The sequence below is a fragment of the Sus scrofa genome, chromosome 12, assembly GCF_000003025.6.
Source record: "Sus scrofa isolate TJ Tabasco breed Duroc chromosome 12, Sscrofa11.1, whole genome shotgun sequence".
In the NCBI taxonomy this organism is placed as follows: domain Eukaryota; kingdom Metazoa; phylum Chordata; class Mammalia; order Artiodactyla; family Suidae; genus Sus; species Sus scrofa.
The window spans coordinates 13953972-13980575 of record NC_010454.4 but is presented as its reverse complement, the minus strand read 5'-3'; the positions used below and the strand labels follow the sequence as shown (position 1 = coordinate 13980575).

Here is a 26604-nt window from a genome sequence, read left to right as displayed (position 1 = left end):
CGTTGAGTATGACTCTACAGATGACAGATGGTATCAGATTCTCAACAGATGGAATGAAATCCCAAGGTATTGACCCCTCCCTTGGTAGAGGAATGGGCAGTCTTCCAGGCTTACGCTGTTATTTCCTTCTGCCTTCAAAAAATTAAGTAGCGCTAAAATGGCTTAAAAATGTGAACACAGTAAATGGCGCTCTCTTAGGCAGACCTTCCCTACCTTGAATGGGAGGTAGACGTGAGAAGGTAGTGGTCCCCTCGGCCCCTGGGGAAACAGCAGCAGACTAGGCTTCCCCTAGTGACCGGGAGCCCCCAACGTGCCAGTCAGACCGATCGTCCTTCTACGCGTGTCATGGTGTGAACAAGGTTGGGAAGCTCTGCTCTGAGGTTATTTCTCCAAACCTGGTGCATCTGCACACAGGTCCTTGGGTCCCATCTCACCACGTCTGGTTTGTTCGGTCCAGAGAGGGTCTCAGACATCTGCATTTTTTGGAAAAGCTCTTAAGGTGATCCAAATCTGATCTGGGAACTCTGCCCTAAGGGTAAGAGGTTCTGGTGTTTTGTTTTGTTTTTATTTTCTTGGCTGCGCCCGAGGCATGTGGAAGTTCCTGGGCTAGGGATTGGTTCGAACCCTGCCACATCAGCGACCCCAGCTGCTGCAGGGACAATGCCAGATCCTTAACCCACTATGCCACAAGAGAACTCCTTCATAAGACTAAAAATAGCAGGGGTTTATATAGGTGACCCAAGTTGTGAGCAAGTTGTGGATTTAATGCCTGTTTTCTTGAAAGTACAGAAGGGAGTCCTCCATGAGATGAATTCAAGAGGTTGGTCATATCTGTTCACTTCTGACTGAAAGCTTTGGACCCTTTGGATCCTGTTTCCTTCTTCTTCATCTTTTTTTTTTTTTTTTTTTTTTTTTTTTTTTTTTTTAGGGCTGCCCCTGTGGCATAGGGAGGTTCCCAGGCTAGGGGTTGAATCGGAGCTGTAGCTGCTGGCCTACACCACAGCCACAGCAACAGCAACGCCAGATCCAAGCCACATCTTCAACCTATACAGCCACAGCGTGCAGCAACAGTGGATCCTTAACCCACTGGCTGAAGCCAGGGATCGAACCTGTTTCCTTCTTTTTTTTTTTTTTTTCTTTTCTAGGGCCACTCCCATGGCATCTGGAGGTTCCCAGGCCAGGGGTCCAATTGGAGCTTTTGCTGCTGGCCTAGGCCAGAGCCACAGCAATGTGGGATCCGAGCCGCCTCTTCGACCTACACCACAGCTCACAGCAATGCCAGATGCTTAACCCACTGAGCGAGGCCAGGGATTGAACCTACAACCTCATGGTTCCTAGTCAGATTTGTTAACCACTGAGCCACGACGGGAACTCCCCTGTTTCTTTCTTTTAAAGTCTTAACTAACTTACTCTTCTAAATACACCTGATAAAAGGCTCATGGTGGACAGCTGATAAAATGCCAAAATCACCTGGGTAGCATCCTGGGACTCCAGTGCCACAAACTACCCCAAGCTGGCACAACAAAGAGTAAATGTAACTTCCAAGGTTTCTTAGAGGTGAAGCATCAGAGACACATGGAGTCTGAATTCAGGTTAAACAACAACAGATGTAATAACAACACATTAAAAAAAAGTCTCAGCAGTACAAACGGCTCTATTTTCTAAGGGATCTTGATGGACCTGCAGAAAAGTCTGTGATCTTGTGAACCGGAGTGAGTAAAACCAACACTCTGCTTCTCTTCTCCATTCATGCCAATAAGTAAAAAGCCATATGCCAACACACTCCCATAGCCCCACTCATGGCAGCCACTTTCCAAAGACACTTAGTTTCCACTGAGCAATCACCTCACCAACACATCTGCAGCTCTCAATGCCGGAGTCAAAGCAGGGGGAAGGGAACACTTACAAAATGCTTATTATGTGCCAGGACCGTGCTAGTCATTATTTAATGCCTTGTCTTTCTCATCATCTCATTGCATCTCAGTTCATCTCTCCATCATTTGAACAGAGGAAGAGATCCAAGAGGGTGAGTCATCATTGGTGCTGATGAAATGCAATGTGATGCCCGGGGAGTCCTTCCAAAGCCAGAGCCCCTTATGACATCAGGGCTGAGCTCCACCTACACATGGACAGCACGGGCTAGGAATCCCCATCCAGATGTTCTGTTCGTTATCTTTTGTGCATCCCTCTCCAACAAGCCCACGTGTTTCTCCCTTCAGTGGATGCTTTGCATGGTTGAATCCTTCCTTTTAGGACATGGGGCTCTTTCCATTGAGTCAATGACCTGATGCCACAATCAACAACTCCACTCCTGGCAGAGACCTAGAATCTCCGGTTTTGACCTCATATTTAGGAACTCATCTGCCTCAGTTTTGTTTGACTCACGTGCTTTGGCATTTCACTACCTAATTCAATGGATAAGACTGGGAACTGCTACTCTTGGCACCAAGCTCTGGGGAACCTCACTCATGAAAATTATTGCAGCAGTTTAAATTGTTTATTTTTCCCTTGAAAAATTAAAAAACAAAAATTCTTTCTCTAGGATGGAGTTGGGGACTACCGTCTTCCTAGAACACCCAATAAGAACTGGCTTTGGAGTTCTCCTGTGGAGCCGTGGGTTAAGGATCCGGCATTGTCACTGCAGCAGCTTGGGTCACCGTGGCATGGGTTCAGATCCCTGGCCCGGGATTTTTTTCAAAAAATGGCTTTGCTCACAATGTTGTGGTGGCTCCACATCATTAGGCAAAAGAACAGTAGTGGCTTTAAAAACAAGCACTAGGCATAGTATTTCCCAGCTTCCTTTACCTTGGAAGAAATGAGAACTGAAAGAGCGTACCTATTTGTTCCCTTGGGAAGTGAGTTGCCCATTACTGGTCTACAAACGATGCAGCCAGGGTTACCGAAGGCTGGACGACTGTTTAAAGCCCTGGTATTTCCAAAAGTTTCTTTTCATTAACAAAGTATTACTGCTCCAATATGGCTAAAGGCGATTTGTTCATGAAAGAGGCAGTAGAAGAGGGAGAGAAGAAGATTGATGGGTTGCAGGTCCTAAACCTCTTGGTGTCCAGGAGCCTGCCCTCACTGTCCCCTGAGAGATTTAGCCTCTCTGGTGCCGTCACAAATAAAGATGTCTTGACAGACAGCAGGTAACCCTGCCTTCACAGTTCTCTGCTGCTTGCAGAATAAAATCCAAATTCCCTGGCTTGGCATTCAAGGCTCTTCTTCCCTGCCTCAGTCACTCGCTGACCCTTGAGCACTCATTGGAATTATCTACTTTTTCACTGCCTTTGCTCTCACTTACTTCACTGCCTTTCTAATTTCACTTCTTCAAACTTCAGGAGGTTCCCACATGAGTGTGGGTCACAGGGTCATTATTAAATGACTTTGGAGTCGGGGATGATTTGCCTATATTTAACAAGATTTAAGCCCACATAGACAGCGACTCAACAATTTCACTTTTAGAACTTAGTCTATAGAAATATTAAAACTAGGAGTTCCCTAGTGGTCTAGTGGTTAAGGACCCAGCATTGTCACTGCTGTGGCATGGGTTTGATTCCTGGCCTGGGAATTTCCATATACTGTGAGTGCAGCCAAAGGGGGGAAAACTATACTGGAGTTCCTGTCGTGGCTCAGCGAAAACAAATCTGACTAGTATCCATGAGGACACAGGTTTGATCCCAGGCCTCACTCAGTGGGTTAAGGATCTGGTATTGCGGTGAGCTGTGATGTAAGTTGAAGATATAGCTCGGATCCCATGGCGTAGGCTGGCAGCTACAGCTTCAAATCCACCCCTAGCCTGGGAACCTCCATATGCCATGGGTGTGGCCCTAAAAAGACAAAAAGAAAACTACACCAAAAAAATACAGCAGGAGGATGGTGCCTGCAGTCTTGTAAGAGCAAAATAACGGAAACACCACCAATGTCCACCCAATGGAGAAGGACATAATCATACACTGGCACATCACACAGTCCTTACAAAGCCTGCCAGGGAGATGTGTGCCACCCCAGAAAGACGGCAAGCTTACATCCTTAGTGAGAAAATGCATGTTGTGGGAGCTCATGGTAAGGAAACAGACTGGCATCCTTGAGGACGCAGGTTTGATCCCTGGCCTCACTCAGTGGGTTAAGGATCTAGTGTTGCCGTGAGCTGTGATGTAGGTGGAAGACGTGGCTCGGATCCCACCTTGCTGTGGCTGTGGCTAAGGTTGGCAGCTACAGCTCCAATTCCACCCCCCCTAGCTTGGGAACTTCCATATGCCACAGGTATGACCCTAAAAAGACAAAAACAAAAACAAAAACAAAAACAAAAACAAAAAAAAGGAAAATACATGTTGCAGACTTGCCTTGTGTGCACTTATTTGTACAAACTGATGTTATGTATGGCGTTATGTTTAAGTATAAACAACATAAACCCCAACTTTAACAACACCATCTTTGTGATGAGCCATCACAGGATATTTGCTTTTTTGTCCTTACATACTTATGCCACATTGGAATTTTTTTTGCAAAGATCGTGAACTACTTTGTGAACAGACAAACAATAAAGACAAACACTGTTTAAAGACCCACTTCAGATTCTCCCACTCCTTTAAAGCCTGTCCTGACCACTTCTGTTTATGGAGTTGCCCTCTTCCTGATGCGTGTGGTGCGGTGGGAGCACAGGAGTTTTCAGGGAGAGAATCCCACGTGGTGAGAAGGCAGCTCTCCTGCGGCCCTGGGCTGTGCCATCACATAGCCTGTGTCGTCAGACCTTATCCTCCCAACCAGATCACGGGCTTCTTAAAGGTGAGGGGGTCTTACTTCTCATTCTACTGCACAGACTACGTCCCCACCCAGTGTCTTGCAAGATGCCTTCACAATGGATAGGTTCTCAAAGATCAGAGGAATGGCAGAACTTCCCTCCAGCCTTTTTGGGATAATGGCTTCCTGGCCAGGCTGACTGGATCCCCACTCCCACACACAAAGGGAGCCACGCCAGCCTCCCACGGGGCCGGAGACCCATCGCCTTTCTAGGGCCATCAATCCGGAGTTGATGGGAGTGTTATCCAGCTTGTGAAGGGGGCTGGCGGACAGGGAGAAAGCAAGGTGGTGTCCCAGGAGACGGAGCACTCAGGCTCTCCTGCACCGTCAGGAGCCTTGGTAATGACACTGCAGTCGCCATGCTGCTCTCCTCTTGGGATCCCTGGAGGTGTTTGGGTTGTCACCGAGGCTTCATCGGAAGCAGATAAGAGAACCTGCCGTGAAAAATGTTCTTCTCCCAGTGACTTTCCTTTTCATCTACTGTTCCGGCCACTTCCAGAGGCCACCGCCACGTGCCTCCCTATCTAATAGAGCCAAGGTGGTGGTGGGATGCTCAGGGCCCCGTGATGCCGCTGGGGACCCTTCTACTGGCCATCTCCTTGCAGGCTTTCTGCCCCAGCTTTGGCGGTTATCACCAGGGAGCACTTTGGCCATGAGGCTCCGCCCCGCACCAGTGGGGCGGCCAGTTCTTATGATCCCAGAGGCATGCAGCCCCGGTAAATTGGAACCCATCACAAAACAGCTGCGTTATTCTCAGAAAGAAACAGATGGACGGAGGGTAAAGGGGAGAAAAAATGACAATAACAACACAACAAACAAACTCCACGACATACCCCAGCAGGAGGCAGCTGTGTTAAATCTGGCCATTTGGAGATAATTGAAAATTTTTACCACCCTCTATGGCCAAGATAGAGACCAACATGAAAATATTTTTAATTTTGGGGAGCAGAGTGGTTTGGAGGAAGCACTTTGTACTGAAGGGTACGGCTACGTACGACAGTATTTACCCATCTCACCTCTCTGTTCCCTTTCTGGGGGCCCGTTGTACTTAGCAAACAGCATTTAATCTCGTACCCTTGACAGTTATGGGAAAAGTCAGATGTATCTCTGTTCCCTTTCTCTCCCTGAAGAGAGAATTCAGAAGATATTTAGATCTGTGTGACCAGTAAACTGGCTGCCAAGGATTTCTTCGTCCAGGAAAGCTCGATAATCCAGGGGCCTGGAGGCCCAAAGCGTCCCCTTCGTTACCCAACTCAAAGGGAAGGCTCTAAATCAGACCCTGCCTGGGAACTCTCCTACATCTGCTTCTACCTACTTTTGGGGCACACAGCTTCTGGGACAGTCTCACGTTTGCCTCCATTGCTACCCGTGTTCAAAACATTGTAAATTTCCCTAATTTCTCCATTAGAATTATTATGCTCTATTTATCACTGGTAAAATGGAGACTTTTTTTTTTTTTAGGGCTGTACCTTCGGCATATAGAGGGTCCCAGGCTAGGGGCTGAATCAGAGATGTAGTTGCCAGCAGGATCCAAGCAACACAGGGTCTGAGCCATGTTCACCACAGATCATGGCAAGGCCAGCTTCTTAACCCACCAATCCAGGCCAGGGATCGAACCTGCGTCCTGGCACATGATAGGCACTTTTTTGGGGGAGGAGTCTTTTTAGGGCCACACTGAGGCATATGGAAGTTCCCAGGCTAGGGGTCCAATTGGAGCTGCAGCTGCTCGCCTACACCACAGCCACAGCAACACCAGATCTGAGCCACATCTGTGACCTACGCTGCAGCTCACAGCAACGCCAGGACCTTAACCCACTGTTCGAGGCCAGGGATTGAACCTGTGTCCTCATGGACACTAGTCGGGTTTGTTACCACTGAGCCACGACGGGAACTCCAATAGGCACTTTTACATTTTATCATTTATTTATAATTTTGGCTGTGGTGTTCAGTGGCTTGCTGTGGGAATCTCAGGGTGGTTTCAGATGAAAGTGCTGAGTCCTAACCACTAGACCACCAGGGAGCTCCCAGTAGGCACTTAAATGTGCAAAGGAAAGAAATTAACACATGAGTCTTGCTCATAATAGGTTTTACTTAATTTCCTATCTTTGGATTGTTCTACAGCAGAGTCTTTCGACTTCGCTGTGACTGGACAGGCTGCATAACATTCTGAACTATAGGATGTTTAGAAGCATCTGGGCCTCTATGCATTAGCTGCCATATACAGCACACAACCCCCTGCCAGTGGTGACATTCAAAAATACCTCCAGACACTGCCAGGTGACCCCTGGGGGGCAAAATTGGTCCTAGCTGAAAACCACCCATCTATAGACTCCTCTTTGCTTTACATAAATCAATGAAGATTTAAAAACAAAAAAAGGCACAAAACATCTTCTACTTCCGAACTTCCTCTGTCAGAAAATGACATTTCTACTCAAGGCGTGTCTGGCCATTTAGAAGCTGCCTATGCCTCCACATGTGCATCTCTGGGGGAGAGCTGCAGGGGGAAGCACCTAGGAAGCCATTAGAGATGCCATTTTCTCTGGTCACTCTGGCCTTAACAGAAGCTGAACCTTATAAACAGCTGCAGTGAATCCAAGAGGAAGAGTGTGGGACTTGAGCCAACATCCAAAGCCTCTGAGTTAGGTCCCTGAGCTGACTTTTGGCAGTTGTCTAGGCTGGAACAGTCCTGGAGGCTGAGTGTTGAGATTTGTTCCTGCATCCCAAAGGGCCAACTCAGCTCTGCAGGTCTGGGCTCACTGCCTATGTCTCCAAGGGCAGGCGGCGACCATGGCCCCGAACTCCTCATTCCTGGGCTGAGATCTTCACCTTGAAATTTTGGCAGAGCATCAGAGGAATGGAAATCTTGGCAGAGGAATGAACCCACGTATCAATCACATTACAAGTGCAACCTGCTCAGACTTTGACTTCACTTGTCTTTGTTGCTGGGGTGGTGCAAATGTGACTTGGTGCAAAGAGTTTTACGACTCTGATGGCGGCAAGGGCTGGATGAGACTCATGGAGATGCTCTCAATGCCTGAGAACACTGATTTTTTTTAATTAAAAAAAAATTTTTTTTTTAATTTAAAAAAATTTTTTTTTTTTTTTAATAGGGCTGCACCCGTGCAATATGGAGGGTCCCAGGCTAGGGGTCTCATTGGAGCTACAGCTGCCAGCCTACGCCACCACCACAGCAACGCAGGATCTGAGCCGCATCTGTGACCTACACCACAGTTCATGGCAATGCTGGATCCTTAACCCACTGAGTGAGGCCAGGGATGGAACCTGCGTCCTCAAAGATACCAGTCGAGCTTGTTTCTGCTGCACCCCAACGGGAACCTGACACTGATTTTTTTGGTTTTCGTTTTTGTTTTGTTTTGTTTTGTTTTTTTGTAGGTTTTAAGGCCATACCTTTGGCATATGGAAGTTTCCAGGCTAGGAGTCAAATCAGAGCTGCAACTGCCGACCTACGCTATAGCTTCAGCAACACAGGATCCAAACTGCAGCTGTGACTTACACTGCAGCTTGAAGCAACACCAGATCCTGCTGAGCAAGGCCAGGGATTGAACCCGCATCCTCACAGGGACAATATCAGGTTCTTAACCCGCTGAGCCACCATGGGAACTCCAATGATTTAAAAAAGAAAAAATGCTGCCCTACAGAGTCTTGCCATAGGTAGGAGAGCAAAACTTGAGACTGAGAGGCTCTTGGGAGCTGCAACTCATGCCCCTGACATGGTTGGGAAATGGTGGCGCTGCAAAATGAGAATAAAAAGAGCCCCGGGCTGCGCTATCAGCTGACTCTGAGTTTCCAGCATCCTTCTGAAACTCTGGTTAGTGGGAGCACAAGGGCCACGAGGCAGAGGGCACCCAATGGAAAATTTCCAGCTCTGGTTACCTTAATGAGAGAGGCATTCTTGTCTCTCATGTGATTTGGAGGTTTCTAGGGACAAATGGAAAAAGAACAGAAAGCACTTCCATCCCTTGCTTGGCCTGGATGGTGTGTGCGTGTGAGACGGGCGCTGAGGGGTGACCCAGATAACGCTGGTCTGAACGCACAGGCTTCAAGACTCTCAGAACAGATGGAGCCCACCAGCATTTCGGCTTTCTCCGCAGAAAATGCGTTGCTATTTACCACGCTGACATTGTCAACTAACAAAGCTGGACTGGAAGAAAAAGCCCATAAAGCTGTAGGCCTCAGATGAAAAAAAAAAATACGGAACTCGGATTCACAACTGTTAGCTTAACGGCAACAAACGCGTTTTCTTTGAGAGTGCTCGCTCTGAAATTGTCGCTGTTAGAAGGAAAAAATAAAAGCCTGTGGTTTTCGCTCATTCATTTAACCACCATTTTGTGAGTGGCTGCTATGTGCTGGTGCTGTCCTAGCTGCTGGGGTATGGTGATAAAGGGAGTTCCCTGGTGGCTCAGTGGGCTAAGGATCTGGTGTTGTCACTGCTGTAGCTCAGGTCACTGTTGTGGTGCGAGTTTGATCCCTGGCCTGGGAACTTCCACATGCTGCAGGTGTACCCCCCACCCCCCAAAAGAAAGAAGAAGACAGCTCTTTGCCTTCATGGAGCTCATGATATAGCTGTGAGCTGGCATGAGCTATCATGAGATTTAGAAGCCACAGATCAGAACTCCGCTGCAAATGGGTAGGGAGTGGGGTGCCCAGGAAAGCCCATAGAGAAGAAGACATATTTGAGCTGAACTCTAAAGACTAGAAGCTTCCCAAGGCAGAGGCACAGAGGTGGGGAGGGCCAGAGAGGGGAGAAGGCAAAGGGCCATGCTAAGGGAAGGGGGCTTCCTCCTGGCCAGGGCTTTTTGTTTTAATTTAATTTTACTGGAGTAAGTTGACTTGCAATGCTGGAAGTGAGGGGTTTTAAGCAGAAAATGACAAGGGCAGATTCCGTTTCAATAGGAAACTCTTGTGGTCGGGAGGGAGGATGTAAATTATTAACAATGTGCAGAGGAGAAATTTATTTGGAAACGGTTTGCTTTCTGCATCGGTTGTTTCTCTCATTCTCGGCCTCTGGCTAATGACGCCCAACCAAAAGGGCCTAGGATGCTCCCTTCTCTCCCTTCTGGGGGTTCCCACTGCAGTCTGGATTCTGGAAGTTGAACGCTGGTGGGGTTGGGTCACAAGGGAGTTCCACGGAACGTCTATTTCCTATGATTTTATTGCAAGCTCCCAATTATGCCTTTTCCTTTGTGGTCCAACTGCCAGGGCGAGGGAGAAAAAGTTCTACCTGTAATGCAGGCTGGCGATCCTCTGGGAAGCAGTGCTTGACAGAGCCGCGTGCGGGGCTGAGCCCTCTGGGCCCCTTTCTTCCGCATCCACTAAGTGACCCTAAGACGCCAGGGGTGGTTCTGAGGGTGAGAAGTGAACTCAGACCTCCATTCATCGCCAAGGACCTTTTCTCCCAGGGCGGGATTTTCCAGTCTTGGCGCCTTGACATTTGAGGCTAGATAATTCTTTGTCGTGAGGGGCTGTCCTCTTCATGACAGCATGCGGCTGGTGGCTGGTAGCACCCCCAAGCTGTGACAGCCAAAAATGTCTCCAGACTTTGTAAGCATCCTTGTGAGGCAAGACGGCCCCCAGCTGAGAACCACTGCTCTTAGACAGTTTTCCAGTCTCATTTTGCTCCATCCATCTCTAAGCAGCATTAAGCACAACCAGTCATTCTCGTCTCTTGACCCGTGCACTCCTCGGTGTGCTCCCCTTGTTTTCCTTCTCACTCTCTGGCCAGTTCTTTGCAGATTCCCTGACCTTCCTTCCTGATCTCCTGAACCCCTTTCCCGTCCTTTGGCATTTGCACCCAAACCCCTTTCCCACTACACTTGATGCTTCTTCCCTTCCATTCTTCCGCAGGATTTTAAATTCTTCTATTTCTGAAATTTGTCTCCAGCCCAGATCTCTCATCAAAGCACCAGACTCATTTCTATCTGTTATAGATGTCTTGTTGGCACCACAAAATCCATCCTTCTTTCTCTAAAATCCATTGCTCATCTCATTCCCATCCCCTCATCTATCTGTTGTCCAAGCCATAAACCCTAAGGGCGTCTTCACTCTTCCTTTTCTCTCATCTTCATAGCCAGTCCATGACCAGTCCCCGTCAATTCCATCTACAATAGCTAAGCTCATCTGCTTCCAGCCCTCTAGTTCAAGCTACCATGTGACCTAAATAACCAATGATGCAGATACACTGAAGACCTCAGTGTATCTGCATCCTGTCCAGTCCATTTTCCATCCAGAGCAATCGTTTTTTTCCTTTTCTTCTCGTTTTAAGGCTGCACCTACGACATATGGAAGTTCCCAGGCTAGGGGCTGAATTGGAGCTGCAGCTGCCGGCCTACACCACAGCCACAGCAACGCCAGATCCAAGCTACACCACAACTTGCAGCAACACTGAGCAAGGCCAGGGATGGAACTGCATCCTCATGGACACTAGTTGGGTTCTTAACCGCTGAGTCACAATGGGAACTCCTAGAGCAATCTTTTAATAGCACAAATCAGATCATACGATGTCCAGCTTTAATTTCTTCAAAGGCATTCTACTGCACTTGAATAAAATCTAAGCATCTTAACGCCTCCCCAACCTCCTTTCTTCTCCCCCAGCTCTCTCATGTCATGGTCCCCAGCATGTCATTCTTCCTGAGCATCTTCCCCGATCCCATCCCCTTGAGTTCAGTTTCTCTGTCATCGTCTCTCCTTGCAGGCTTCCTTAGGGTGCGTGTGACTTTTAACTCCATATGTACTCAATGCGATTTTTTTTTCTTTACTGTTTGTCTCCTTTGCTAGATTGGAAGGGTTCCTGGGGGAAGAGACCGTCAGTGTCTCTTCGCCTCACTCCACATCCTTATCTAAATACTGTCTGTGATTCCCAGGGAGTCTCAGTACATATTTACAGGATGAATGACTCTTCACTTCTCATTTTCTTGGTCAGACTGCATCCAGAAAAGAATACTTTATGACCCAAAAAATGAATGACTGTGAAGCATGAGAAAATACTCCTCCAATATCTGTGTGAATGAGGAAAAGCTTTCCAGTGGTGGTTCTTGGGAGCACAAAGCACAGGGAGATGAGTCAGGCACCCCTTGAGTAGAAATGAGACCTGACTGATTTGGTCATTAGTGTTCCATGTCCATCCTAAGACTTTCCACCAGATCAGGAGGGAACTCCCTGAGTGCCAGGCAGGACCACATCAAAGCCATCTAAGAGGAAGAGCTCAAACATGGCCTTCCAGAAGGCTTGAGCTCTCAAAGAGACCAGAACATTTAGGTAAGCTAGCAGCACCCCCTACCCCCAGGCCCAAGGAGCCATGGAAGTGATGGGGCAGCAGCTTCATCCAATGCATTGCCTAAGGCTCTGTACATTACTGAAGCCCCATAAGTACTGGTGCCCTTGATATGAAACCACAGAAGCAGCTCTTCTGTACAGTGAGACAAGGGGAAGACACATTTCTCCTTGAGCGTCTTCGCAGTTATGCAGAGAGCATTTCACTTTGTTTGGGTTTGGTGTTGTGGTTTTTTTTTTTTTTTTTTTTTTTGCTTTTTAGGGCAGCACCTAGGGCATATGGGAGTTCCCAGGCTGGGGGTCGAAACGGAGCTACGGCTGCCGGCCTACACCACAGCCACCGGGCTACACCACAGCCACAGCAATGCTGGATCTGAGCCACGTCTGCGACCTACACCGCAACTCATGGCAACACCAGATTCTCAACCCACTGAGCAAGGCCAGGGATCGAACATGCGTCCTTACGGATACTAGTCGGGTTCATAACCTGCTGACCTACAATGGAACCTTCCTGGGTTTGCTTTATTTTTGGCCACACTTGCAGCATGCACAAGTTCTGGGGCCAGTGATCAAACCACAGCAAGGACAATGCCAGATCCTTAATCTGCTAAGCCACCAGGGAACGCCTCACTTTTTTTTTTTTTCTGAAAATTTACGGGTGTGGTTGGCTGCAGAGTATAATGTAAACTGATGATGTTCAAAAGCTCAGACTTTGGGTCACACTGAATGTAATTCACATCAGCCTCTCCGGGTCTTTGAAGGGACGGCAGCTGCAGAGCACACGCCTGCAAATCTGAAGCTAAGCGTTGGGTTAGAGTTCGATATCCAAATGAATACTAAAATACGGAGGCAAGAAAATCTGAACCACGTTGGGAGCGCAGTTCGTGTCATGGTAGAATTCATGTTTTACCAGGTTTATTTATTACGTCTTAAAACAGCCTGAATGATTCAAAGGGAAGAGTTTCAAGGTCCGTGCGTTACAGCTCAAGGACGAGACTGGGGCCCTGAGTCCAAACATATTGTGATTGGCTGCGTGTTGCCAAACAACCGAAATAGCCCAGCATCTGTTGTCGTTTGCAGGGCCGGGACGTTATTTACAAGGGGGTCACCCAAGTTCTGCCAGCAGCCATTAATAAGACACTAACGGGATATAAATGGGGACTCACGCTAAGGGTAAAATAAAAAGGTCGCGCTGAGGCAAACAGCGGATTCTTATAGATGGAAGCCACAGAGAAAGAGACTTCCCCTTAAGTTTGTTCTCAGTCAAGATGAAAAGAGAAGGCGGATTTACCAAGGTCCTTGTGGTCTCGAGAGAAAAGTTCTGTGAAGAGATGAGCTGTCCAAGTTTTCAATATCCACTCAGAGGGGATCAACAGATCATCTGCTCTGTGTTAGACCCCAAAGACACAAATAAAACATCGCCCCCCGCCGAGGGGGAGACAGGTTGGGCCCAGGCTGGCCAAACAGGAAGCCAGAGGCGGCCACTGCGTTTTAGAGGCCAGTATTGTTGCGTGGTTCAGCCCTGTGTATATTCTGCTGCCCAGAATGATGGCAGAGCCGGGGAGACAGGAAGACTAAATTGAAATTGAGTGGCAGCCAGGGTTAACGATGGGCCCCGAGAAGTAGGGACTCCATTTTGAGACTTGCAGTAAAGAAAACACCAAGATGTGAAAGCAAATTGAATCAACACAAAGATAGATAGGAGTGTCCCAGGTCAGGGAGAACTTAATCAGTGTTTGATGACTGACTGACTGACTGACTCTCTTCCACATGTCACCCCATCCATTTGCTCACCTCAGATTCCTTGTAGTAACGTTCTGGAATTTCATCGCAGGCAATGTCGATAAAGCAAACTTCTCTCTCCAGGTCTTTGGCTTCATTGTCAAAAATCTGAAAGAGCAGAGCAACACATCAAAGGTTAGTGATAGCAGGTGAGATCTTCAAGGTGCCCAAGGTTGACCCAGTCGTGCCTGGGGTGGAAGAATGTCCCACAGAGCATCTTCACGTGGCTCTGTGCCCCTGGCAAGTGCTTTCTGCTGCCTCAGAATGTGCAAGAATCACGAAAGGCTTTTATTCATCGCTTGCATTTTGTCACATCAGAGGCAGGTGTAGCATCAATCACCGCTCGGTGAGGGGAAGAAGAAAAAGCAGGCTGTTTTTAGAAGTTCAAGAGTGAAGACATAAATCTCTTCCAAAAGTCTCTTCCAAAAATGAAGTCTGCTGATTTTTTGGCAGTTCATCTGAGCAGGGGGAGGAAGAGGCTATACAGGGTCTGGCTAAATATGAGACAAAAAGCAGTACTATGGCCTGAGATATAGAGAAGAAAAATGTGGGTTTTTTTTTTCATTAAAATGTTTACCTACATTTAATTTTGGAAATAATACACATTCATCGCAGAAAATACAGATCAACAAAAAGAAGAAAATAAAGGCCTTCCACAGTCTCGTTACCCAGTGTATTATTCTTGATCATTTAAGAGCGTGACTTCCTTGGTACACGTAAGTGTTAGGAAGGTACCAAGATGCCTTCCTGCCCATCTATGCCAGGTTCCAGAATGTCCATCAATTTGTGAAGAAATATGTAAGACAGTCACAAATATAGATATATATTTTGGTAGAAAGATTAAGTTCCTCTACTTTTTGCCATTGCCATTTTTCTTTCTTTCTTTCTTTCTTTCTTTCTTTCTTTCTTTCTTTCTTTCTTTCTTTCTTTCTTTCTTTCTTTCTTTTTTTTGCTTTTTAGGGCTGCACCTGTGGCATAGGGAAGTTCTCAGGCTAGGGGGCGAATCGGAGCTACAACTGCTGGCCTACACCACAGCCACAGCAACGCCAGATCCAAGCCATGACCTATACCACAGCTCACGGCAACACTGGATCCTTAACCCACTGAGTGAGGCCAGGTATCGAACCTACAACCTCATGGTTCCTAGTCGGATTCGTTTCTGCTGCTCCATGATGGGAACTCCTGCCATTTTTTTCCCCTTTATATGGCCACACCTGTGGAATATGGAAGCTCCTAGGCTACGGGTTGAATTGGAGCTGCAGATGCAGGCCTGCGTCACAGCCACAGCAATATCAGATCCAAGCTGCATCTGCAACCAATGCCGCAGCTTGTGGCAATACCAGATCCTTAACCCATTGAGTGAGGCCAGGGATTGAACCCATATTCTCATGGACGCTATGTCAGGTTCATAACCCAGTGAGCCACAACAGGAACTCTCCCACTGCCATTTTCTCTCATCTGAAGGGATGAACTTCCCAGCCCTTCTGAAGGATGGTAAACAGATTAGTTTGCAAAATCACTTCATTCTTGCCTAAAGTCTTAACTGTATTCCTGTCTCATTGTTTAGCTAATTCCTACAGGGGCATCATCCACTAACGCTAAGCAAATCTGACTCTCCAGGAGAGAATGAAGTATTTTGGAAGAACCGGGTGGTGGATGCCTAAGAACATTGTCTTGACACAAATTTGGTGCCTGCTAATAACACAATCTCCCACTGGAGAGCATCTGCAGCTCTTTACACGCTATACTCTCCTTGGTTGGCTTCTCAAGCTGAAACGATTAGTTCCTTCCAAACGCTTTCTGGGTGATACTTGTGCTGGTAACAGTGTGCTGTTTGCTTTGTCACCTATTTTCTTCTAAAACAGATTGGAGGCTGGACTTCAGATTTATTCAAGGCGATTAAATCCGTAGTCTGAACTGATGTGATCACTGCATTTTCTTTATTTTTTATCTTCTTAGGGCTGCACCTGCGGCACATGGAAGTTCTCAGGCTAGGGGTCAAATCGGAGTTGTAGCTGCTGGCCTACACCACAGCAACGCAGGATCCAGGCCGCGTCTGTGACCCATACCACAGCTCACGGCAATGCTGGATCCTTAACCCACTCAGGGAGGCCAGGGATCGAATTGTGTCCTCATGGATGCTAGTCAGATTCATTTCCGCTGAGAAAATGAGTTCACGATGGGAACTCCTGCATTTTCTTTAAAGGCAGAGAAAGACTGATTCCTGGATCAGCTCTGATTCCTTCCATGGTCACCTGAGGTCAAGTGCTTGGGGACACTCCCAAGGTGTCGGGGACAGATGGCTAGATTGCTTTGAAATGAAATGTAGAGATGGTGGGAAAACAAGTTCAAGTTTGAGTGAAGAAATACATTGTGAGATGCAACACTGGATCTCAGGTTGTTTAGGGGTTTCTCTCTCTCTCCCTTTTCATGTGAGTCTCTTTTAAGCATGTGCAAAGGAAGACATGTGCCTCATTAAGAAAACAAAACAGAACAGAACACCCCAGAGGGACATGAGCTGCAAGAGAGTAAATTACAAGAGAAGTTAGAGAGGTTTGACATTTATTGGTGGTAAAATTTATGGGACTAAAAGAAGGGGAAAATAAACAGGAGGGGTTAAGGGAGTGACTGACAGATTAGGTTGCTTCTCCTAATTTAATTCAAATACTTTTGGATCACCCATTATCACATTATTACATTATTGCCCTTCTGCTCCAAATTCACCCTTTAGTCTCTGCTCTGAGATAACAGACTGGACCCTGTAAGCCCTTCTCCTTGACAGGGAGGATGACACTAGGCCATGTATTAAGGGATCCCACAGAAAGAAGAGGGCTTCTCCTCCTGATTTGGTTCTTACTCCTCCTGCAGAATCTGTCAGTGGTAGGAGACATTCAGTGGTGCTCTGGCCCAGCTGTGCACCCAGCATGCACAGTTGCTTGGTGACCTTGGAGTCCTGGCCTTGACCGTGGCCCTCCTGATGTAGGCACCATGTGCTTCAGACCTCACATTGCCAATGGCATCCTGACTCTATATACCTGCCCACCAGTTTCATCTCACCTGTACCTGGAGGGCTGTTTTCTGCTGCCCAGCAACTGTAGACCAGTTCTGGTCCAGAAAACCTAACAAAATTCTCTGCCATCCAGTGGGCTATGACCACAACTTCTGCAAGGAAGTCAGAGCTCCAGCCATGGGGGTGGACCCTTTCCAAGTTTGTTCTTCCTTGTGTCCACTCCCTCAGCCTGAGGTACCCTTTAGACTTCTCTTTACATCTTTATAATTACTCTTCCTATAAAAAATTAATAATTCCAGGCATTCTCATGGTGGCTCAGTTGTAACGAACCTGACTAGTATCCATGAGGATGTGGGTTCGATCCCTGGCCTTGCTCAGTGGGTTAAGGATCTGGCATTGCTGTGGCTGTGGTGTAGGCCAGCAGCTGCAGTTCCAGTTCGACACCTAGCCTGGGAACCTCCATATGCCGCAGGTGCAGCCATTTAAAAAAAAAGGCAAAAAAAGTTATAATAATTCCTTATATTACACTCTCCCTGTTCAAATTATTGTGTGATCTATGCCTCCTGATTGGGGCCCAACTACTCATTGCACACAAGGTCACGCCATTGGGGGGAAAAAAAAGGACAAAAAGGCAAAATGGAGTTCCTGTAGTGGTGCAGAGGAAACAAATCCGACTAGGAACCATGAGGTTGCAGGTTCAATCCCTGGCCTCGTCCAGTGGGTTAAGGGTCTGGCATTGCCGTGAGCTGTGGTGTAGATTGAAGACTCATCTTGGATCCCGTGTTGCTGTAGCTGTGGTGCAGGTCAGTGGCTACAGCTCCAATTAGACCCCTAGCCTGGGAACCTCCATATGCCGTAGGTGTGGCTGTAAAAAAAAAAAAAAGGACAAAATCTTGCCCCTGGCTTTAGAAGAAGGGCTGAGTTCCTGCCCTTAGGGAGTGATCATCTAGTGGGAGAGACAGACTGAGAAGCTATTCCCCCAAATACAAAGTGGAATAAAGTATCTGCTACAAAAGAAAGAACAGACTGTGAAGCTAGGCAGAGGAGCCATTCACACTGACCCTACTACATGATCAGGATACTATTATTATTTCTAATTCTCAAATGAGAAAACCAAGGCTCAGAGAAGTAAAGGGTTTTGCCTGTGGTCACACAGCCAATCAGTAGAGAAGCTCAAATTCAGGGCAAGTCTCCAGGCTTCACAACCAGGCTCCTCCAGTGATAAAAGGCTGCCTCTTGGCACCCAACCGAGAAGATAAATATCAATCAAAAGATGCTTCCTATTTCCTTCCAGAAAGATGAAATTGGAATCTGGTTCTCCTCCTGCTACCTAAAAAAATCTATGTCCTGAAATAGCTGTTTTTAGGAACTCCCCAGTGACTTGGAGATTTTCTGCTGAGGCTGCAGTAGAATCTACTTAGGTAGCTTTCAGCTCCAACTTGGGACTCTAATAGGATACTTAATTCTCGCATTGAAGGCTGTGAAATACCAAGCACTTTTGGGGGTCAAGGTTTCAGGGTGGGGTTCACACCATCTGAACAAAGCCACCAAAAAGTCATTTTGAGGACCTCAACATCCTCTTTAGGCTTGAGATTACAAAGAGTCTTAATTTCCAATAAACAATGAATCTCCCAATGAGTCGAGCCTTTAGGAAACGTTCGTGGTGCTCCGTATGTGCCTGCTGAATCACTGGAAGACATTAGCTTCTACTTTCTAAAGAAGAATCTACGGCAGGAATGTCGGTTACTAATTGATCTTGGATTCCTTTTAGGAGCCCAAGTTCTATTACTTTGGTGCTAAGTACCCTAACTTTCCACAATCCCCAATATAGGGTTCAATGTAGAGTGGGAACCTCACAGAGTCCTGGCTGATAGGCCCTACATGAGGAATCAGGAGAGCTGAGTTTGAGTTCAGTTATCTACTTTGTGTAACTTTGGGCAGGACTCTGCACCACGTTTGGGCGTCCCTATCTTCGTCTGCAGAATGAAAGGCGTCATCCAGATGGATGGGTAGCAGAGAGTTGCGAAATGTCCTGGGATTGCACCCCACATCTGAGGAGGTGTTTACTTTGTGGAGAGAGGGTTTGACCCCTTTCATCTGACTATCAGTGACATCTGTGGCCCTAGTGAGGTTGAGTGCAAGTGACTCTGATGACCACTGAAGTTCCTTCCAGTTAAAATGAGTGACTTCCAGGTCATGTCGGTCATGTTAGTCTCTTACATCTCATTCTCTGGCTAATTCTTTCTCTACCCCTTCACCTCACATCCAGCCAACTTGAGGGGTGCACAGACGGGCTGCAGGAGGGAAACAGGAAGTGGTGGTGGTCATGATATGGTATAATCAGAGGCCACAGTGGGGATGAAAAAGCCTCATCTTCATGCTTAGTTTAGGGCATGATCCAGAATTAAGTCAACATTGTTAACAAACAGACAGAGGCTCAGCCAAGCCCCAAAGGAAAACAGCAAGAGTGACTATTCATTGGGGCTTCCCTAGAGGTGGAAGTGGTGGCAGCAGCTGCCAGAACTCTGGTCCAACCGCCAGCCCTTTGAGGTGGAGTAAGAGATCTGCTGAGATAGTTTAGGACGAGATGCATCTTAATGTTGACACATTAAGCCAAAGGTCCATCAGGATCTCACCTGACACAGTTACTGTGCTCCTTCATGCTCCTGGGAGCTGCTTAGACAGAATTTGTCCCTTTATGAGATGGGAGTTGGGTTTGGGAGTCAATTATGGTGCTTTCCCTATATCTCCTATAATAATATTTCCATCTGTGGTTATTTATCAGAGACATGCCCACCCACGAATCATCTGTAAAGGATTTCAGTGCCAATCTGACTCTCCTGACCTCCATCTCCCAGCTAGGCAGTGAAAGCTCAATAAACAAACTCCTTTTAATATGAACTAAGCAATATTACAATGAGGAGGCAAATCTCCTGAGTAAATACTATCTTATAGATTCCAAATGAAAAGAGGGTAATTTTCCCTTTTTTGTAAAGCATTATGAACATCAAGAGTCTTTAAAATCTCCATGTCCTTTGACCTAGTAAACTTAAAAGCTTTGAGAATTCATCTTAAGAATTTCAAATAAAGGAAAAGCTTTATGTACAAAGATTTTCACTGCAACATTAGGGTAATGGCAAGGAAAAAAAGAGAGAGAGAGAGAGAGAAACAAACACAGCTAAAATATCCCTGTATGGGAGAACAGCCAAGGAAATTATGATTAATTCATCTGATGAAATATTATGTGTCCATTAATAACCTCGGCCTTAAAGATTTTCCCAAAAGAGTAAACATGGGCTGGGTGGGGTGGAGAAGGGGACATGCCCCAGATTTAATACAGTCAGATGCTGAGGTATGTGGGCATAACTCAGAAGGGAAAGATACATTGATAAACATGAAATGTGTTTTAACTACACACTTTATTTCTTCCTAGACCACGGGGGTCTTCTAGATTTTATGATCTCTTGTTTTGCTTTTAGACGTTTCTAGATTTTTGTGATCCCTCTTGTGATAACCCAGCCAGGGAGGGTATTGTGTACAGCAGCTTTTCAGAAATCCACAATCCTGGGAATCATGGATTCCACGGCCCCTTTCTCTGTAACAGTAAGTTTTGTGGTTTAAGATCCAAGTTTAGATGGGAACTCTATGTACTTTGGGCACAATTTTTCCATAAACTCAAAACTGCTCTAAAAAATAAAGCTTATCATTAAAAAAAATTAAGGGGGGGGGGGAAAGAGCCGAGTTTAGTAGCTGTGTGGATTTTATCTTCCTGCCATCTGTCCAAGCTGCCAAGGAGGCAAGGTAGGGGTGGTTGATTAGTAGGGATTTTCAGAAAAATTTAACAGTCATCTTGTTTTATGCTTCAAATGTAATGAAAGGGACAAAGAGTCCCAGCTAAGCTGCTGGTCTCCACTTACTTTATTTCTCTGTACTTGGGAGGTCTCGGAAGGAAGAACTTGGGTAAGACATACTAACAAAGAGTAGGTTCAGCAAGAAGGAACACTGGAAGCAGAATTCTTGTTTTCACAATGCTTTCATTTCAATGCTCTGGATCTATAAAGTGGCCGACTGGTTTAGCACAGGGCTGGGCATGCTGGTCCTGGTTAATACATTAGGCATAGGGGGTGAGAGTTGGCTCGTGGTTTATTGATTATTCTCTAACAGCAGCTTGTCTGGTTGGGAGAGCCTAAAAAGCTCTTATGGCCAGTGTGGGGGTGGGCGGGGATGTCCAAGTTATCAACGAAGCCGAGGATCATTTCTTTATTCCATCTCTATTGGTATTCCCACCAAGAACATTTTCACACCTACACAACTGAACGGTGTTTTTCTCCATTAACACATAAGTGATTCTCTGGTCTCTTTAAAAACATTTCTGCTTCTTTCCCACTTCCCTCCCCAGAACAAAGTTGGGTAACTGTTTTTGTTCTGAAAGTGGAAGAACTTAACGACAGTGTTCTGAAGAGACTAAAGCGACATCAATCAATAAATCAGCAAATATTTATGAAGCACCCGCTACGTGTTCTACACAGTGGCTTTGAAAACATGTGATGGGGAGTTCCTACGGTGGCTCAGCAGGTTAAGAACCCGAGAGAGTGTCCATGAGGATGCGAGTTTGATCTCTGGCCTTGCTCAGTGGGTTAAGGATCTGCATAGGCTGCAGGTGTGGCTCAGACCCATTACTGTGTGGCTGTGGTGTAGGCCTCAGCTGCAGCTCTGATTCGACCCCTAGCCTGGGAACTTCCCTATGCCACAGATGCAGCTGTAAAAAGAAAAAAAATTGTGTGAGATCGGGGGTGGGGTGGGGCTTTGATTCTGTAGCAAAGACTTGATTCAATGCAAGATTTCATTCACAACCCCATATAAGATATCATCTATCTGCTACTAGCTAGTAAAGGAATAAGTACTAAAAGGTTTGTCCCAGTCTGAATTCAGCAAGGAGGAAACTCCTTAGTAATCTGGGTCCAGGGGTATTATTTAACCAGCAGGTGATTCGAAACACAGCCATTTGGTGTTGGGAGGAATGGAGACCCCAGCCCCACGGTGTGTTTGCAGTGTGGTCCAGAGATGCGAGCCTAGGGTATAACTTGTAGCTGCTGGGGGTTCTGTATGGAGCCTGTAGAGACCTGACTGCTGGGGCTAGAGGTGCTGGGGTAAATGATGGCCCCAGCCCCACTCCTGAACTAATTTTTTTTTTTTTTTGTCTTCTTAGGGCCATACCTGTGGCATATGGAAGTTCCCAGGCTAGGGGATGAATTGGAGCTAAAACCGCCAGCCTACACCATGGTCGCAGCCATGCCAGATCCATCTGTGACCTCCACCGAAGCAACACCATATCCTTAGCTCACTAAGCCAGGCCAAGGATGGAACCTGCGTCCTCATGGATACAAGTCGGGTTCTTAACCAGCTGAGCCACAATGGGAACTCCCTAACCTTGGTCATGAAGCTGAATTGGAGCCTCATCTGGTAATAGGGTGGGAGGTGAAACGCTTCGATTTAATCTTCATCAAATGCTCCATTTGCCATCAGAGTTAGGGATAGTCAGGCTGAGTGTCGGGAACTCATTTATCAGGGTTAGGCCAGGTTGTCCTAGATACCAGTCAAACTCCAGCACTTCCCCTAGAATGCTCCCTGGTGGACAGCAGCACTAGGCCTTTGGTGCAGAAGGGAAGACTGTTTTCCAAAGCCAGCGGGAGTCACAGAATAAACCAAAGGCAAAGGTTTCCACCCATAAGTGTCTGAGAAAATTCTGTCCCACATGAGATGGCAACGGCACCTGGGCCGAGCTCTGCAGATCTCCGTGGGTCTTTCACCTTGTGCTGTTTGTTGATTTTTAGGGCCGCAGGTGCTGCATATGGAGGTTCCCAGGCTAGGGGTCGAATTGGAGCTGTAGCCGCTGGCCTACACCACAGCCACAGCAATACCAGATTCAAGCCACGTCTGTGCCCTACACCACAGCTTGCCACAAAGACGGATCCTTAACCCCTGAGCGAGGCCAGGGAGCAACCCTGCATCCTCATGGATACGAGTCAGATTCTCTTCTGCTGAGCCTTAGTGGGAACTCCCACGTTGTGCTGTTTTATTTCCCTTCACCGCTTCGACTGCCAGCTCACCTACCATCCAGTGCGTTGGGTTTGAACTAACAGGGCTCTAAGTAGACAATGGGAAGAAGGGACCTGGAGGCATCCTCTCTTGGAAGCCGACTCTGGGCCCCGGGTGCTCTAGTTACAGGATCCTGGAAGGAGGCTGAGTGTATAAGGACGCGGTAAAGTTCTTGGGGGTGTGAGCTGGTGATGTGGGAACACCTCTGGGAGGAGAGGGGGTGAGAAAGGATATCACCACTGTCATAAACTGTCACCACCCCACTTGCCTACAGCGTCTCAGACGGCACTGGGAAGGGGCCGCTGGGTTAGGAGAGGATGTCGTGGGGACAAGCAGAGCTCTTAGAGGATGGTGGGGCCCTGGCTGGTGGGAGATGAAGGTGGATGCCTTCCCTTGGTACCACCTGTAGGTTTTCCGCACGTCACCCCCAGATCTGTGGACAGTAACTGCGGGAGGCTGGCGCACACCTGGGGGTGGCCAGGGCTCCCAAGAGGAATGCAGAACTCCCAGCTGAGTGAGGACCACTCCCACCTGGGCAGCAGAGTACAGGTGCCAGTGGGGGTCCTTAGGAGGCTAGAAAGCATGAACAGAAAAGAACTCCACACCCGGAGCGACCTTGAGGGAGCTGCCTCAAAAAACAGAGGCACTCATGGTGTCAGGAACGGAGGCTTGCCTGTTTCTTACACTCGTCACTGAAGACTTTCTCTAGATTAGTTCAAATTAATTAAACTCTGAAGTAGAACTCTCTGCCAAGAAGACTGGCAAGATGGGTGCTTGGGGAAGTTCAATGCAGTGGTCCTTCCCAGTCTGGGCACAGAAGCCAGGGGTGGACTCCAAAATTGTTCCATCTGCCCTTTCATGGCTGAACGGGCCCAAAATGCACACCACACTGTCTGAGGATTTTTTCTTCCCTTTAAAAAAAAGTTAGGTCCGCACTCGTGGCACATGAAGTTCCCAGGATAGGGGTCCAATCGGAGCTACATCCAGGAGCCTACACCACAGCCACAGCAACACGGGATCCGAGCTGCGTCTGCAACCTACACCACAGCTCACGGCTGTGCCAGATCTTTAACCCTCTGAGCAAGGGCAGGGATGGAATCCGTATCCTCGTGGATACTAGTTGGATTCGTTTCCGATGTGCCATAACAGGAACTCCGGTTATACACATCTTAATTCTCTAATACTTCTGGTACGAGACAATTATTTATTTATTTTTACCATTAAAAAATTGAAGTATAGTGAATTTACAGTGCTGTGTTAGTTTCAAGTGTACAGCACAGTGATTCATATATACGTGTGTGTATATATATATATATGTAACTAATCTCAGCTTCCCAATTTAGTCCTCTCCCGCCCCTGCCATCCTCACTGGTAACCGTAAGTTTGTTTTCCACGAGGACAAAGTTTTTTTTTTGGCTATGCCTATGGCATGCAGAAATTCCCGGGGGCCAGGGATCAAATTCGCACCACAGCAGTGACAAATCCTTAACTGCTCGGCCACCAGGGAACTCCAAAGACAAAATTCTAAAAATTAACTTTATATAGAAGCTACTGCCAGCTCATCATTCACAAAAATAAATGACAACTCAGTGTCTTTAATAAGATGTTGATCCTTGTTTTTTATTTTAGACTCCCTGCCCATGAAATAATATTTTTTAAACTGATTTTTGGGCAAGTGTATGGTTCTATGAATGCACACTTCATAGATTGTGTACGTCTACGGATTCTTGCGACCACCTCTACAATTAAGATTCAGAACAGTTTCACCACCCCCCCCCAGAAACTAATTTATCCTCACGCGCTCCCCACACCCCAACGCCTGGCGACCATGGATGCGCTCTGCATCCCTACAGTTTTTGTCTTTTTGAGAACAGCATACAAATGGAATCATACAGATTGTAACCCTTTGAGACTGGCTCTTTTCACTCAGGATGATGTCTCTGAGATTTAATTCTGTGGTTGCGCAAATCAAAGCTCATTCCTTTTTACTGCTAAGCTTCCATTGTTGGATGTACAGCAATTTGCTTATCTATTTCCCTGTTTGAGGTTTGGGGCAATTATGTAGAGAGCGGCTAAAAGCACCCTCTCTAGGGTACATACCCAGGAGTGGGATGGCTGGGTAATAGGGGGTATGTTGGTTCTTCTTGATGGGCAGACGAATCAATACTCCATATCGAATTGACTAGCATCTCCCCCGAATTCGTGTTCACCAGGAACCTCAGAATCTGACCTTCTGTGGAAATAGGGTCTTTGTAGGTATAATGCGTGAAGGACTGCTGTGGACTAAGGGTGTCTTCCCCCCAAACTCACACGTTGAAACCTAAGGCCCAGGGTGAGGATGTCAGGAGATGGGGCTTTGAGGAGGCGATTAAATCCCAAGGGTAGAGCCCTGTGAAGGGCATTAGTGCCCCATAAAAACACCCCCGAGAGCTCCACAGACCCTTCTCCCAGGTGAGGACACAGGGAGAGGCTGGCAGTCTGCAACTCTCAACCCAACCACGCCGGTACCCTGAAAATAGCCTGTCTTCTCCAAGTATCACGAACAACTTTTCTTTAACGTGAGCCAATGTGGAGATGTGTGCTTTTCCTTTCTCCACCCACCTCAAAGGTTGAAGAAAATTACCAAAAAACACAGGCAGAAACCTGAGGACAATGGGAGAGACCAGAGGACAGGAAAAAGGTGAGGCATTGTTCATTAGTGAGGTTCAAGATAAAAAGCTACTGATAAAGCACCTGGGGAGGGGAAGAGAGAGACAAAAGCAGAAAAGGTGCCTGGGGAAGGAGCAGGGCGGAGACCTAAGGGTCAAAGGGCATAATATAGTGGAGATGAATTCACAGTGGGCTTCCTTTGAGGGAAAGAACCCCTCCTTCTATTCCAGGATTTGTGTCTAGAAAGAGTTCCCGGCAAAACCAGTGGAGGGTTGAGAACCATTTCGTGCTGTGACCTGAAGGCCCATACAGGAAACAACGGAACTCTGGGTCATGTGGGTGAGACAGAAGGGGAAGAAGGTTCAAGAGACAGTAATCAAAGTGACATGGTGACTGATGAGAAAAAAAATTCTGATTGGCGCAACAGTGTTCTCATAGGTGCTCTGATCATGGCAACTCATTAAGAAAGGAACAGAAAAGTACATTAAAACAACCCAGAAGGGTCACAAATGCTTGGACTCGATTCATTTACCGAAAAGGCTATAATGGCACCAAAATGCTTCAAAGTTAATGGTTCCCAGGGCAGCTGTAACAAGGCTCTTTTCATAAGCCTGGTCTGATTTCATCACAGAACAGCCTCGATCTGAATTCTTCATGAGGTCACAGCCTCCTCTGGATGCACAGGCTGTGTCATGAGATGAGGCCAACACTTCACAGGGCACATGTGGATACTGGCTCCTGGCACCCGAGGACCTGTATGGTTTCCCTGCAGTCTGATCAATAATGCTTCCTAAAATAAGCCTCTGAAGCTGAGCTTAAAATAGGTTCAATTTCTCCTCGTTCCTTCTTATTGCAATTCACAGGGTGGTCTCCGGGAACGAGAACTGCTGATTTTCCCGCAAGTTGACAAATGGCTCTTTCACCTGCAGATGCTCGTGGGCTTGCGGCGGGCCAGCCTTCAGGAACCTCCGTGC

At 47.1% G+C, this 26604-nt stretch overlaps 1 protein-coding gene across 4 annotated transcripts in view; it reads right to left on the bottom strand.

Moving 5' to 3' along the window:
• The window catches only part of PITPNC1 (phosphatidylinositol transfer protein, cytoplasmic 1), a 278500-nt gene that overhangs the window by 39119 nt on the left and 212777 nt on the right, over window positions 1-26604 (bottom strand). For all 4 annotated transcript variants that reach the window (XM_021066041.1, NM_001143722.1, XM_021066040.1 and 1 more), the window contains 1 exon segment: window positions 13885-13980. In XM_021066041.1, the coding sequence (XP_020921700.1) occupies window positions 13885-13980 (96 nt within the window).